We start from the raw sequence: 15408 nt of genomic DNA on the forward strand, positions 1-15408 counted from the left end.
ACTATGTCCAAGCTTTCAAGCTTCCTCTCGCCGTGTCTCTTGGTTTTGTTTCTGTTCCTCCGGCGATGCATCGCCGACGTCGGCACCGCCGCCTTCTACGCCCCGCCGTACATCCGTGAGTTCTCTTTTGCTCGTCACTCTTCTTGTCTGAAACTCCGGTAATCTATTTCGCATGCAGCGACGGTTTGCTACGGCGAGGAAACCGGCGAGTTCCCTCCGGGCAACCTCTTTGCGGCTGCCGGGGAGGCGATATGGGACGGCGGCGCAGCCTGCGGGAGGTTCTACATGGTCAGGTGCCTCAGCTCGGCGTCGCCGAGGGCGTGCGTCGCCGGCGGCTCTGTCAGGGTGAAGATCGTCGATCAGGGGAGCGCGCTCGGGTCGCCGCCGTCGAAGAACGGCACGACGATGGTGCTGTCTTTGGAGGCGTACCGGAGGATAGCCAGCCTCAGGGCTGCTTCTGTGAACATCGAATTCATGGAGTCAGACCTTTAATTTAATTTGAATGCGAAGATTAATAAATCTGCTTGCACAAGGTTTGATCTGAAACTTGGAGATTTCTGAAAAAGATTGTAAATCTAGCTATTTATTTATCTTTGGTTTATAGTAGAAATTGTATTGTGCTACTGTAAAAGAGATCAAATTAAATGAATGTGGAATAATAATGCTTTATATATTGTTTGACATTGCCTGCACTTTTTTAGTTAGCGTTTAGATCCTGAGATTGCCCCCCATAGGACAACGCAGCGATACCCACGCACCTCTTTTAGATTCACCGATGGGGAATGATCCGGCCCAACATCAAACGATGGGATGACTCAATAAAGGACTCATGATCGATTACTTTTGACCGGTTGAATATAAATCGGGTTGGTTTTTACCGGACGACTCTGAATGAGCTTGGGGGTAGTCGAACTTCGGAGAGTCTATCTTTAAATGCGGTAAAAAGGTAATTCGTTTGTCTCAATGCCCCCGTCATGAGTGACTACTAGTTATTAGTACAAATCGTCAAAATATTGGGGAGATTATACTCGATTACGTAGAGTTTCGATCCCAAGATCTCATATGATAATATCCTATGTTTTAATCATTGTACCATTCCGAAGGGACATGGAGAGCCTACCTTTAAAGAAGGTTAGAATGGAGGTCAAAATGTAATTACGATGAGTCAGATTTTGATGATTAGAAAATAGAGAATAAGAAAAATGGAAAGTAGAGAAAATGTGACGCATATCTACACCAACGAGACCCGAAGCCCATTTTTATACTATCTTAGAGAGAGAGAGAGAGAGATGACACTCGCATCTAAATCATATTCTGGTTGCGGGAATGCCACTTCCCCAATTAGCACATTTTGATTGGGGCAATGTCATGACGTCACACGTTGTAGTTGAGAGGATACAACAAAAAAATGTCCCAAATAGCGACGGACATATTTCGTTACTAGAGGCATATATTGCAACGGAATAATAATGGAATGAGCATGGTCGCTTAGATATAAATCGTTGACAGTGTAGCGATGGATATTAAATATCTATTGCTAAATTAACGATGGATATTTATATATCCGTCGCTACTTTTATATCAAAAATTAATATATTCTTCGCTGCTAGTTGAACGAGACGAAATTTCTGTTGAGGTATATTAGCTATGGATATTAATATCCGTTGCTAATTGCTAAGTCCAAAAAAATCGAAAGAGAGTATCTATGTTTAATCATTAGCGACTGATGTGATGATGAGGGGTCCCATCTCGCAGAGGATAGTGGTCACGGTGGAGGTTAAAGTCAAGGCGATTAACATGCAGATAGCATTGGTCGGTCGGACGAGCATGCCTCAACCGGGGGGAGAAGGTCCCGGTTCGATCCTGCCTTCGACACGAGGAGGTGTCAAATGATCGACGCACAATGGAGTATTGGACGTCGGACGGAGGAGGAGACGATGTGCAGAAGCCGGGCCAAGCGGGCTACCTTGCTCGGCCAGGCAGTAGGACTCAACATTGGCAGAGCGGAACTTCAGCCGAGCGGACGTGACACAAGCACAGGGGAGTTACTGCCGAGCGGACGAGACACAGGAACAACAAAGTTATTGTTAGAACCCTAAGGTTGTTTTGGTATGATCAACAAGTTAAGTTAGGTCCTGTGTGTTTCTAACCTTGTGTTTAAGTGTGCAGGAGCTTAGGAGCACAGGTAGTCGAGCGGAAGACGCAGCTAGCGAGAAGGACGGCACGCGGTGCGTCCGAGGGACGAGGCGCTGCTGAAGAGTACGCCGACGGATGAGAAGGAAGCGTGCGGTGGTTTCGAGGGACGAGAAATCGAAGCGGAAGACTGCTCGAGGAGCAAGAGACGCAGCTAGCGAGAAGGTCAGTACGGGGTGCGACCGAGGGACGAAGACTGTGGATGAGTACGCTGGCGGACGAGAAGGAAGCAAGTGGCGATTTCGAGGGACAAGAAGCCAGAGCGGAAGCTTGCTTGAGAAGATCGGAAGTTGGGTTCGGGTGAGCCATATTCCGGATGGCAGCGATCATCCAAGCGAGCGGAAGACTTGGTCTGAGGTGAACGGAGCCAGAGCAGAAGACCCCAGCTGGGAAAAGTCAACGAGGTTGACTTTTCCAACCAGGGCGCCCGGAGCCCTTCGGGGCGTCCGGACCCCTCCGGGGCGTCTGGAACCCTTCCGGGCGCCCGGAGTTGACTTTTTCACATGATCGAATTTTGACTCGATTTGAACGCTGGGGGATAAATTTTATCCCCCCTAGGGTGCCCGGAACTCTCAAGGCACCCCGACCAAGGCTATAAATATAGCCTTGGTCCAGAAGTTTTTCATCAATCAGAACTCAAGCAATTCTTTCAACACTTGTACTTCGTCTGTAGTTTAGCTTATTTTTGTGCGCTTCATCGTTGTATGAGGCTTCTCCGCCTGAAGGAGATAGTAGTAATGCGATCATCATCCTTGGATTAACAACCTCCCCGGTTGTAACCAAGTCAAATCCGGTGTGCCTCGTCTTTTCTGATTTACTTTTTGCTTTCATTATTTTACAAGTGTTAGTTTAAGAGTTCGAGAAGGGTTGTGTTTTATTTTTCAGGCTATTCAACCGAGTGGACATGACACAAGCATAGGGGAGTTACTACCGAGCGGACGAGCCACAGGAACATTGGAGTTACAGTCGAGCGGACGGGACACAGGAGCAGCAAAATTTCGACCGAGCAGCCAATCCGCTCGGCCAAGCAATATACTCCCTTTGATATTCATCGACATCTTTTTGGGAGTTAGTGCCGCTGACACCGGGCATAGACAACCAGAAGATTGTACGACGAAAGCTTCCACTGTCACTTCCGAGATATGCCCAGCCTGTTAAGGTACTGTGTCAAGGACACTTTATTGACAAGTCTTTTCAAGGGGAACTTGGGGAAGCATGCCCGCCTTAGGGAGCGTGCACACGTACTATAGGAGCTCTATATAAAGGAGAGCCCAAGCTTTAGATTTAGTCGACTGAACTCGAGGATCGGTCGACCGAATGTTAACGATTCTTATAAAAGTGGAGCTCGAGGTCCGAGGCTGAGTATCTATTTTATGTTGATCCATGTACAAAGTTGCTGTTCATGCTACATCTTCGTAGGCAAGCTACTGCTCCAAGAAGTGCCGACAAGCTATATCCTTATTCTTCTGTCGGTATAATTTTTATCAGCTTGAATTATACTTATTTTCTAGTAAGATAGTAGACTATTACTATCTTACATCTTTCATTGTACTAATTGCTTCTTTCCAAAAGTTTTGGAAAGAAGGATTATAATGAATTGCCCAATGTGCGATCAAAGATTGCGGGTCTTAGAGTAAGAGACGACCTAAGCTCTGAACCAAGTAATCGAAACATGTATTTTATTTTCCGCTGCACTGCTCTTGTTTTTACTTTACGAAAAGAAAGAGTTTTTAATGTGCGATATTCACCCCTTCCCCCTCTATCGCTTTCTATCGATCCTTCAAATATTAGTTGTACTCATTTGGAACAACTCATACATTCATATATGGGTTTTCACTATATCTTCATCACATAACGCTGTAATTTGCACTAATTACATGGACATTTTAACTTAACATCATTCAAACATTCAGCATGAGACTTAACGAAGTTCACAAACTTTTCATCTCCAACAAAAAATTCTTGAATAATAAATCTATTGTCTAACCTATTGTACATCCAAGTCTTTTTTATATACATTATATCCTAATGAGAATAAAATTTTCAACATAGTTAATCATATCAAACTAAGCATGATTAAATCGTAATCATTAGGTCACATGAAATTATGCAAGTTATTTATCAAGTTGTCAAACTATACAAAAATGATATATGTTGGATCGTGGAAGTCGCTAGAGGGGGTGGGAGGTGAATAGCGATCGAAAATTCGAAGCGAGTATGCAGCGGAAAAATAAAAATCACAACGCTAACAAGAACCAATTTTACTTGGTTCGGAGCCTTCGTCGACTCCTACTCCAAGGCTCGCACTCGTTGAGTGCTTTCATTGGACAATCACTAATAATTCATAAATTGATTACAACGGAAGGTACAGGAACTATTAAATCGAAATACCGACAACAATAAGAAAAAAAACTTGAACCACAAGTTATCGGAGTAGCTTCGCAGTGTCGCAGGGGCAAAGCACAACAGAGCAGTTATAGCAGGAGTTGTTGTGTTTGATGCTCCGTGGAGGCCTTTTTTTATAGGCATGCTCCGGGCGCCGGGACATTGACATAGGTCCGGCCAATCAGCGCGCTCCAAATCTGCGACGAGATAAGTTTTGCCTTTCGGGCACCCGGACCACCTTCGGGCGCCCGAACCACCATTCTCCAGAAATTCCTTTTACTACATGAAAAAGTTAGTCCGAGACAAAATAAAAGTTAAACTACCCTACAAAATAAAAGTTAGGACAATTTATAATTAAGCAGAATAATAATTAGATTCCGTCTCACCGAGTCCGGAATCTAGTCACGATTTCAACTTAGACTTCCGAAATGTATCTAAGTTGGATCGACGCCTAAGTTCCCTAACTGGGAACACGTCCTCACCAAGTCATTCCCCCTCCAGTGACTTACCTTAACTTACTTGCCAGATATTCGGTCAGCCCGTCGACCCGTCTGGACTTCGTGCCAGCTACCCGGTCGGCCCGTTGACGTAGTTGGACTTCGTGCTAGACATTCGGTAGCTCGTCGACCAGTTTGGACTTCGTGCCAGCTATCAGGTTAGCCCGTCGACTTAGCTGAGCTTCATGCCAGACATCTGGTTAGCCCGTCGACCAGTCCATACTTCATGTCAACTATCAGGTTAACCTGTCGACTTAGCTGGGCTTCATGCTAGACATCCGGTTAGCCCATCGACCAGTCCAGACTTCATGCTAGCTATCAGGTCAGCCCGTCGACCTAGCTGAGTTTCTCCTGCACACTTCGTCAAAGTGTTAGATCACAACGAAACTAATTTAACATACTTTGTCATTCATCAAAATTTGAGTTAGTCCGTCAGTGCTAACTGCACCAACAATATCATCCAGTGTCGGCGGTGCTTGATTATTGTTAGCTGCGGTCAAATAGTGTCGGCTGTAGCCTTGCTTTACCGGTTGCGACCAAATAGTGTTTGAGTAGTGCCCGTCGTGGCCATCACTGGCCGCACAGTGCCAGATGCGCAATGTCAACCGCACCCAGCTTTGGCAGAGCAGTGCCAAACAAGGAGAAGCAGAGTAGAGGGGAGAAGATGAGTACCTGAATGTCGGAGGAGGAGAAATCGAAGGAGGGAGGAGAGATCGTCGGAGCACTAGATTCGCCAGAAATCACCAATCGCGTAAAGAGAAGAGTTCATGTGATGACCTAATATCCCAAATTTAGTGTCAAAAAATAAACTAATTCTTCGCTAATAGCGACAGCTAATCCGTCGCTAATAGTGATGGCTAATCTATCGCTAATTCATTGTAAAATGATATTTTCTATAGGCTAAAATACTAAGGTTTAGCGACGGAAATCAATTATTCTGTTTCTAATAGTGACAGAATATAAAATAATCCGTCGCAATTAGAGACGAAAAATAAATAAATTTGTCACTATTAACGACTGATAATCAAATAATCTGTCGCTAATAGCAATGGATAAATATAATCTGTTGCTAATAGCGACGGATAAATATAATCTATTGCAAAATGCATATATTAGAGGTTTTCGTATTTTCCTCTAATTAGAGGTTTTGTATTTTCCTCTACTCGACAGACGACAGTGATATAGTGTAGAGCTGCAAATGAGCCGAGCCAAGCTCGAGCTTGGATCGACCATTTAATCATGGGCTCGAGTTTCTGAATTTGAGCTCGAGCTTAGCTATTTAATCATGGGCTCGAGCTTGTCTCGAAAATAGTGAATTTAAATGTAAAAACAAGTACGCACAAGCTAGGATTCAAATCTTCAACCCCTAACAACCTTATGAAATACTCTAGCCACAAACACCTCCTCAACTTATTACTTAACTTTAAAGTAGCAATTATTTTAAATATTAAAACATTAAATTAGCCGAGTTCGAACCGGCTCGACGAGCCTTTGAGCCAGTATTAAATGGGAGATCAACTCAAATATTAAACGAGCCGACTCGAGCTCGGTCAACTCCGAGCTTAAGTCGAGCTTTGACTCAGGCGTTCGCGAGTGACTTGACTCATTTACACCCTTAATATAGTGTGTCAAATTGATATTTGAGAATATTGATATAATCAGGAGAACTAGACGAACATATATGATCTGGTTTCATGCTATTCTGAGCACTCTAGGTACATTAGCTAATTTTAGCTCAGATTTAATCGAAACTAGCTAATAGATGTAGAAAGCTCAAAATGACATACAACTAAAATTTTCAGATGTAGAAAGCTCAAAATGACATACAACTAAAATTTTCTTTATTATATTTATGTTTTTTTTTAATATGATTCGGTCTTTAAAAAAATAGTCTATTTAATAAAAAAATTATGTATTATAATAATATATTGGGGTAAATATGGAGGGATAAAATAACTATGAGATATGTGATTTAGTAATTTTAAAATTTAAACATGTGAATCATGTGATTAGGATATTTGAGAAAATTTATGATGCGGTTGATAAAAGCTAGAAACGCTGTAAAAGATAATTTTTAAAAAACTAGAAAAAGCTACTCTTTTGATTATTTTTAACATAAAGGCTTTTTTTATTTATAACAAAAATATTCCTAAACTTTAACAACTTTTAAAAATGCCTCGTACGGTTTAATTGAGTAAAATGTCCTTTAATATTTTATTTTATTATTAAAATGCTTACTCTTCATCGATAAAAAAGAATTGCATGATTTAAACTATAATTTAAAGTATCAAAATTGGTATTTCGATCAGGGCATTCTTACAAAACTAAATAAATAAAAAGTTAGAAGGTGTTTTGATAATAATGAAACATTTCCCAGGCATTTGAAAAGTTGTCAAATTTTAGAGACGGTAATTTGATAATTCACCTAAATAAATTATAAGAGGAAGAGTGTAAATTTTGGTAAACTTCAGGAGGAAGCAGTGAGATTTGATTAGTCCGAGGAATTTAGGCGTCTTTGGAACCGTTGAATCTAAATCGGACGGGCAATATTCCATCCCGTTCTCCCCTGTCGCCTATAAAAACACGCTCTTCCACCGCCCACCACCGGGCCGTTCTTCGTTCTTATCATTTTTTTTTGCTCCTCTTTTTTTTTCCCAGAGACGAATCCTACAGTGTTGTAGATAATACGTTGTTCTTCGCGATCTCTATTGAGGATTCCTCTTGTCGATCTCCATCTTTCTGATCTTCGAGGTGGTTTTGTTATTGTTAGCAATTTTTGGATTAGGGTTCCAGCGATCTTTGAGTCCGGACTGTCGCATAGCCTTCTTGAATCCATGGACAAGAAGAAGGTGGCAGTTCCTCTTGTGTGCCATGGGCATTCGCGACCCGTCGTGGATTTGTTCTACAGCCCTGTTACCCCGGATGGATTCTTCCTGATCAGTGCAAGCAAGGGTGAGCTTTTCTTGTTTCTGATGTATTTGATTGGGATCAATGGTTCTTTAAATAGTTTGTAGATAATTGTTGCAATAATGAAGAAACTAAAAGGTTAAGTGAACAGAAGACAAAATTAACCAAATCCGTGACCATTTTTCTTATTGATGGATCGGCAGGTTGTCCTTGATGTTCAGATTTGTTAGTACTGTAAAGATGATCAGTGTTTGATTTTTTTAACTGATTAAATTGATCAAGAAATGATTAGTCCTCAACTTGTGTTATCAGTCTGCAATGTGATCTACCATTAAAAAGATTAACATTTGCCATAGTTCACTAGTGTATGTCAACGTAATTATTTTTTTCCTTGAACATATTTTATTTCTTTTCACAAGGCATCTTGGATAAACTGTTTGCTGCTTCATATATTTGAGGCTTTCCACCTCTTTTAATTCTTCTTTGAGTAGTGTGTCAAGTTTTTGCAGCAATTTATCATCATCAGTATCTCTTAAAGGAAATAGAGGAACCACAATGAACGCTTGAATGCTTTTAGACTCATTGACAACACTAGTGGTCTGTTTTTACCTAGGAAGTTTGGAGGTTCCACTAAGCTATTGTGATCAAGTACTGAAGTTATCAGATGACTTTAAATAGTTATTTACCTTAATATTCTTCTATGTAGACACTGTGCATACTTAATTATATATATGGAAAAGGAGAAGGAAGAAGAGTATAGTGGTGAACACTGAATACCAGCGATGCTAAGGAAATAGTAATAGAAACCAGAGAAGGAAAAGGTGGAAAAATACCTTTTTGGTGAAATACTGAATGCGCTTCAAATCTCCCTCAACCATTTTCCATTTTTTTTTTTTGTGTGTGTGTATGAGAAATTTTATAAGGTGAAAATGTCTTTTTGAGTGATAATCCCGATGTCACATGTTGTTTTGACCACGCAAATATTTAAATCAATGGATAATTCTTTTGAAATTTGGAGTTAAAGTTTTCACCAAGATGTAACACTGCCTCTATTACTCAGATGATGGAGGCTCATTGTTGCTCCACTGGTTTTCTTCTTTTGGCAACATGAAATTAATATAATGATGTCTTTGAATTAATGTTCTAGGGAATAAATAATTCTTCTCCCACGCTATCTAATCTCAGAATTTCAATTGAAAAACTTGCTTTGCACCTGATGGACACTACGCCTCTAATTCATGAAACTTACCGATATGCTAATTCACTTTCTCTTTTTTACTATCACTTTTGTGTTAAGTTTCATGGGTAGTGCCTACGTAATAAAATATCGATAAGATTCTCTACTGTTTCACTTTGATTTCGGCCTATGAATGATTGTGTTTGGTACCCCTTTTTCCTTGTTTTGAGTAAAAATATTTTGTAATTTGTGGAGAGATTGCATGCTAAGTTAGTTTAATGTCTATTAAATCCTTAAAAGGATATTTCAGATGTTAATGATTGTTTAACATCTTAGATGCAAATCCAATGCTTAGAAATGGTGAGACTGGAGATTGGATTGGAACATTTGAAGGACACAAAGGTGCAGTTTGGAGTTGCGGCCTTGATACCAATGCTTTGCATGCAGCTACTGGATCAGCTGATTTTTCTGCGTATGTCAATTTATCTAGAATCACCAAAATTTATGAAAGCTAAAGTTTGAATAATGTTCAACTTCAATTGAGCATTTAATATTTTATTCGTTGAACCTATCTGAATACATAGGTTAGAATGTTTTGCATACTAAACTTTGAATCTTTATTTTTAGAATATTTTGCATAGAAAGATCTGCAAGGATTTATAATATTTATAGGTAGAACCTAAAGAGAGAATATAGGCATGGAATGAAAAAGGTGAAGATTGAAGATTCCTTGCCTATTTACATGTCCCTTTTCCAGCAGAATAAGTGCATGCACAACATAATCTGCACCTTCCTTTTTTTTTTTCTATTTGCTACATGGTACATATGAAATGGACATTCCATTATATTTATTTCCATAAACATGTCATCAAGAGATCTTGTGTGCTTGTTGATCTCCATGTAAGACCACATAAATTGGCCAGCAACAGTTGAATCATGATGATATCAGCCAGTGGCAAGGTCTACAATCTCAGTTTTATTACTAATAATGCGGGTTTGGAATAAAATATGGACACTTGTATTGTCTGATACCAATTGGTCATATTTCTAACTAGTTTTGAATTGAATCCTCAATGTATGATTTTCCTCAAAAATTTAACTTACAGGTACATGATCAATTGAGTTGATGTTGAATGAATCTAATTGAATAAGTAGTCCTCGCATCTAAGATCATTAGAAGGATTTGGTAGTTCATCTTGGGGAAGCCATCACAATACATTGTTAGAGGTAATAGATCAATGGTGCTATTAATCTAATACCTCTAACAATACATTTTGACATCAAGAGTTCAAGACATTGATGGAATGTTGACATATTTGTGCTACGATTGCCACTAAGAAGAAGGAGTATCCATGAAAAAGAAAAACTGCTTTTTTCCGTGATCAACCTTTGTAGATTGGGTAGATTTTTATTGAGATAAAAAAGTGGCAGCTAAAAACAACTTTAATTGACTAAATCTCATTGAAGCTTGCCCTTGTACACTGGCACCCAAGTGGACCTACTTTGATTCTCTATACATCCATTGTGTTTCATTTGTCTAGCATTGAGCTTCTTCTCCCTCTCAACAAATATCAAATTGTATTTTTCTATTATTTATGCCTCAGTAAATAATTTTTGTTTTGGTATATAATCTAGTAGAACCTCCACTGACTGTATCATCTTCATGATCGTCATTGTCACCACCATAAAGTTTATATTGTGTTAAGTTTAAACTTATGAAAGCTGGTTATTCATCTTCATCTTTCTCTTTAATATCCTCATATGTGACCTAGCAGTAATCTTTCCTTATCATGTATTCGAGCTTGACCTTTTTTGGTTTGGAATCGTCATTTTAGTGAATATATTGGTGTAAGGATTGGATTAAAACTTATTGGTGGTTCAACTATGGCTATTCATGTGAGTAATAATTACTTTGCAATAATCAACCTTAATCATGACCCAAGGGTTTCTTTTCCCATGGATAGAATGAAACCCACTTACTGTCACAATAATTTCATTGGCATCAACTAAGTCCCTCATTGCTCACATAGTTAAGCAAGCACATTTTATTAAGTCATTTAAGTACATAGTAAAGCCTTTTAAGGCATCAAGTAGCAAGAACCAAGATGCAGAAAATTCAGAAACAAACAAATGAAGAGGCCTATGAAGAGTCATGCGATAGTCCTCTACGAAATCCAATAGTGATGTTCTGATTTGAAACCCTTACTACTAACTTTCTAAATAATCTAAAGATAAGAAAAGACAGATGCCAATTTTGGAAAAATAGGTAGTAGGAATGGAACAATATGTACGATAGTGGGTTAATTAATGAACTTATATATTGCAGATTTTTACGTTTGGGCTAAAAAGAAACTTTGTTTCAAAAAATAGTCTCATTTAAGCTTGTCCTTTTGTCTTATTACTCATCCAAGAGTTGTTGAACTGATTAAAAATAAACTTCTTTTCCTCACAAGAAAATGGTTTGAATCAAATGGACCCAACAACAAACTAAACTTTCGTAGGGCAGGGTGTCTATTCATCTTCAAACTATAGTTTTGTGGGCACTGTGTCTATTCATCTTCGACATCATTCTTGTTGATCTCATCTGAATGGTTGACTTAGCTTTACTCTCCCCACTGTTATTTGTTGTAGCTTAACCTTTTTATCCGAGCAGCTCTTGTTTGTGAGTAATGAAGACTTGTGACAAGTCAAGGTTGGGATTGAAAATGTTGCAACTGATGATTCTACTAGTTTGCAAACTTATAGGCGATTTAAGATAATTTTGGATTTTGCATTATCATTTTTAGTTGTGACCTTTTTTTCCTCAATATGAATGGAGAAGGTGGGACTTTTTGTGCACTATCTTATTCAATTCAGTGGCGTCATTCAAATTTCAATCATCGTCTTCCTCATTTTGTGCAAAGGCATCATCGAGTCAGCTCACATGTTTCCTTTTGAAGCATTTGCAACAATAAGTGTAGATTTGATATAAATTTTTATTTTTAAATGCCTATTGGAGATATGGGAAGGTGAGCCTTGGAGCAATAGTGTGTAACCTAGAGGTCACGGGTTCAAGTCGCGGAAAGAGCATCTTGCAAAGCAAGATAAAACTATGTACAATAGACCCTTCCCTAGGACCTGAATTGGTGGGAGCTTTGTGCATTGGGCTATTCTTTTTTTATTGGATAAATTGATGTTGACTGTAACATGAATTGAAAGATTTGTACTATGATTTTTCTCAAGACAAAAGCTGGATTGCCAAATTTGAGTGGTTGCTCTGTTGCAATAAAATTAAAAGTTGGATTAATTTCTCATTAAAAATATACACTTTTTTTGTATGATTTTATATATAGAAAATTTAGTTGAAGTTGTTGCTCAATCTGATGAAGAATTCATGGATATGATTGGAATCAAGTGTCTTTTTCTAGTGTCTTCACCTGTTAAATTAGGATTCAGTATTCATATCTAACCAGATAATGACATTGTAATCACCTTTTGTAATGTTCACATTGGTATTGAATTAGTATATATGAATGAGATAGTTTTAGTCGTTCATATATTTAGATTAGTTTATAGACTTATTAGCTAAATTGGATAGCTGGTCTATCATCCATCTGTTGGACAAGTGTAGATTGATATTTTAGACCATGCTAGTGGAAGCTTTTATTAGCACCAGAATGTAAATATTTTTTTATTGCCCTTAGAATTTAGACCAATATGCTGCTTTAGTACTCTTTTCTCTTTCATGGGAAAAGATTGAGTGATCTCACTATGTTTCATTTTAATGATCTTTGCCTCATTTCTTTCAGGAAAGTATGGGATGCTTTAACTGGGAATGAATTGCATTCATTTGAACATAAACACATTGTCCGAGCGTGTGCCTTCTCTGAGGTACATGAGGATGGTTTTCAATTATTTTTTTATTTTGAATCATATCTTTTTTTTTTTGTTTCACTCATAAAAGTGTTTCTGTTTCTGTTCATGAATTCTCCTACATGTTTTCTGCAATATGTTTATTGTGATTTCTTTTCTTTACTAGTTTTCTACTAGCAACATCTAGTTCCTGTGTTTGGTGTTATATCATGCTCCTTTCTTTTCATATCTGCTAAGGTGCACCTACTTAGAAAAATGATGCGCTATACTGCTTTGATACTATGGCTCTTCGTTTACTCCATACCCTTGTGTAACACCTTGTATTCCAACACAGACATATCAAGCTTGAGTGCATATATATTATAGCAGATAATGAGTGTGATTACATCACTTGAATAAGTTAGCTGCTTTACATGAGTCAAGTATACCATCATTATGTGAACTAAGTGCAATTAGTGCTTGTGAAATATTGAATTTGTAATCCGATTGCTCTTTTTGAAGATGGATTCTTTGGCACAATACTTGTTGGCTACCATGATGATGTTGTCCATTTCTTCTGCAGGATACACACCTTCTGTTGACTGGAGGAATTGAAAAGATACTACGGACATTTGATTTGAATCGTCCAGATGCACCTCCAAGAGAAATTGATAAATCACCTGGTTCAGTCAGGACAGTTGCTTGGCTTCATAGTGACCAAACGATACTTAGTTCTTGCACTGATATGGGAGGTGTGAGGTTTGTTCTGCAAATTCCTTTGATGTCAGCCTTGTTCATTTGACTATCCGTATCTGCATATCTTTGAATTGCTAGATTGTTAAATCCCTTCCCAATTTTATCTGCATATCTTCGAATTGCTAGATTGTTAAATCCCTTCCCAATTTTATCTGCATATCTTCGAATTGCTAGATTGTTAAATCCCTTCCCAATTTTGTTTGTAGTTGGTGAATCTGTTCTCCTTTCTTGAACTCGTTAATCAGTTTGCTCGTGAACACCTCAATATTGTTGAATAAACCTTTTGTATTGCTGTGGCCAATATAAATGATATTGTATGTTCTAATTCACTATTTTATGAAGATCTCGTACATTGATTGATTTGTTCACCTGTATAGATGTCAGTTAACCTCCTTTTGGATCCTAATTTTGGTGGTCATAAACACATCTCACAGATTATGGGACACCAGAAGTGGAAAAATTGTGCAAACACTTGAAACCAAGTCACCTGTTACTAGTGCTGAAGTTAGTCAAGATGGTCGATATATCACGACTGCTGATGGCTCAACTGTCAAATTCTGGGATGCAAATCAGTATGCTTACCGCCTTTTTTCTTGTTTTTTTTTGTTTTGTGTGTTAAGAATAGACCTTCAAATTCAAATATCAATACTTGTTCTTCAGTTTTGGGCTTATAAAAAGCTACGACATGCCATGCACTGTGGAATCTGCTTCACTTGAGCCCAAATATGGAAACAAATTTGTTGTTGGAGGAGAAGATATGTGGATTCGTGTCTTTGATTTCCATACGGGTGAAGAAATCGGTGAGTTCAGTTTTTTAGTACTCCATATTAACCCGGTGCACTATCTGGAATGTTGATCTATTAGATCAAATGACTCTTAATGGTTTTTTTTTTCTTTATAAATGCAGTCTGTAACAAGGGTCACCATGGTCCAGTTCACTGTGTGCGCTTCTCTCCTGGTGGCGAATCATATGCCTCTGGGTCCGAGGACGGCACCATCAGAATTTGGCAGATGGGTCCGGCCGTGGCTGACGATCATGATGCTTACAGCGCAAACACGTCTCCTGGGAAACAAAAGGTTGGTGCTGATGACGTCGCTCGTAAGATCGAGGGTTTTCACATCACCAAGGATGAACTGAAGGAATAGGCTTTGCACCCACAGTTCGCAAGCTGCATTCCGTTGGTTCAATGTATGCAAGGGCTTATTGCTATTTTTCATTTTTGTAAGGCCATGCACACGGTGATTTCTATGATGCCTCACCAGTTAGATCTCTTAAAACAGAAATCCTTCCCTTCTGTTTCAGATTTGTCAACTCAATTTCAATAACCTCTATTCCTGCAATCCCTAGTGCAAATGTTAGTCATATTTGTCAAGAAATCCAGTGACAATTTTCCTGTTCCATAGCCACGAGGAAGAGGACAAGTAGAGACCGCCATTTCAAGCTGAGTATGATACAATTTTCGAGTGTAATATAGGCACTAATTGATATCTTAAGCAATCAAAGGTAGCTCGAGTTCTCATTAACATTTGATCTCAATGCACGAAGCTCTCGTTAATATGGGATCTTGGACAAGGATCAGATTATATCAAGTCCATTATAAATAATCTTATCTTGCATTGTAGCATAATAGGTGTACCATTGCAGTCTAAAGCTCCCCTTCA

The 15408-nt window shown here is 38.8% G+C and overlaps 2 protein-coding genes across 2 annotated transcripts; both read left to right on the top strand.

Moving 5' to 3' along the window:
- On the top strand, window positions 1–574 carry LOC121989868 (EG45-like domain containing protein). The gene is made up of 2 exons (XM_042544175.1): window positions 1–115; window positions 179–574. The coding sequence occupies exons 1-2, from the start codon at window positions 4–6 to the stop codon at window positions 490–492; spliced, it is 426 nt and encodes a 141-aa protein (XP_042400109.1). The 5' UTR covers window positions 1–3; the 3' UTR covers window positions 493–574.
- Window positions 575–7686: 7112 nt separating this feature from the next.
- On the top strand, window positions 7687–15087 carry LOC121991714 (serine-threonine kinase receptor-associated protein-like). The gene is made up of 7 exons (XM_042545730.1): window positions 7687–8027; window positions 9496–9631; window positions 12948–13029; window positions 13574–13749; window positions 14181–14318; window positions 14407–14546; window positions 14654–15087. Exons 1-7 carry the CDS (start codon window positions 7910–7912, stop codon window positions 14890–14892), a joined length of 1029 nt encoding a protein of 342 aa, XP_042401664.1. The 5' UTR covers window positions 7687–7909; the 3' UTR covers window positions 14893–15087.
- The last annotated feature ends 321 nt before the right edge of the window (window positions 15088–15408 follow it).

The sequence above is a fragment of the Zingiber officinale genome, chromosome 6B, assembly GCF_018446385.1.
Source record: "Zingiber officinale cultivar Zhangliang chromosome 6B, Zo_v1.1, whole genome shotgun sequence".
In the NCBI taxonomy this organism is placed as follows: Eukaryota; Viridiplantae; Streptophyta; class Magnoliopsida; order Zingiberales; family Zingiberaceae; genus Zingiber; species Zingiber officinale.

Bases quoted from the DNA above. Each gene is read 5' to 3' on its own strand.
- LOC121991714 (XM_042545730.1), top strand. From the start codon at position 7,910: ATGGACAAGAAGAAGGTGGCAGTTCCTCTTGTGTGCCATGGGCATTCG. The intron at 8,028-9,495 runs GTGAGCTTTTCT...TTAACATCTTAG, and splicing joins CCTGATCAGTGCAAGCAAGG to ATGCAAATCCAATGCTTAGA. The intron at 14,319-14,406 runs GTATGCTTACCG...CTTGTTCTTCAG, and splicing joins AAATTCTGGGATGCAAATCA to TTTTGGGCTTATAAAAAGCT.
- LOC121989868 (XM_042544175.1), top strand. From the start codon at position 4: ATGTCCAAGCTTTCAAGCTTCCTCTCGCCGTGTCTCTTGGTTTTGTTT. The intron at 116-178 runs GTGAGTTCTCTT...TTTCGCATGCAG, and splicing joins CTACGCCCCGCCGTACATCC to CGACGGTTTGCTACGGCGAG.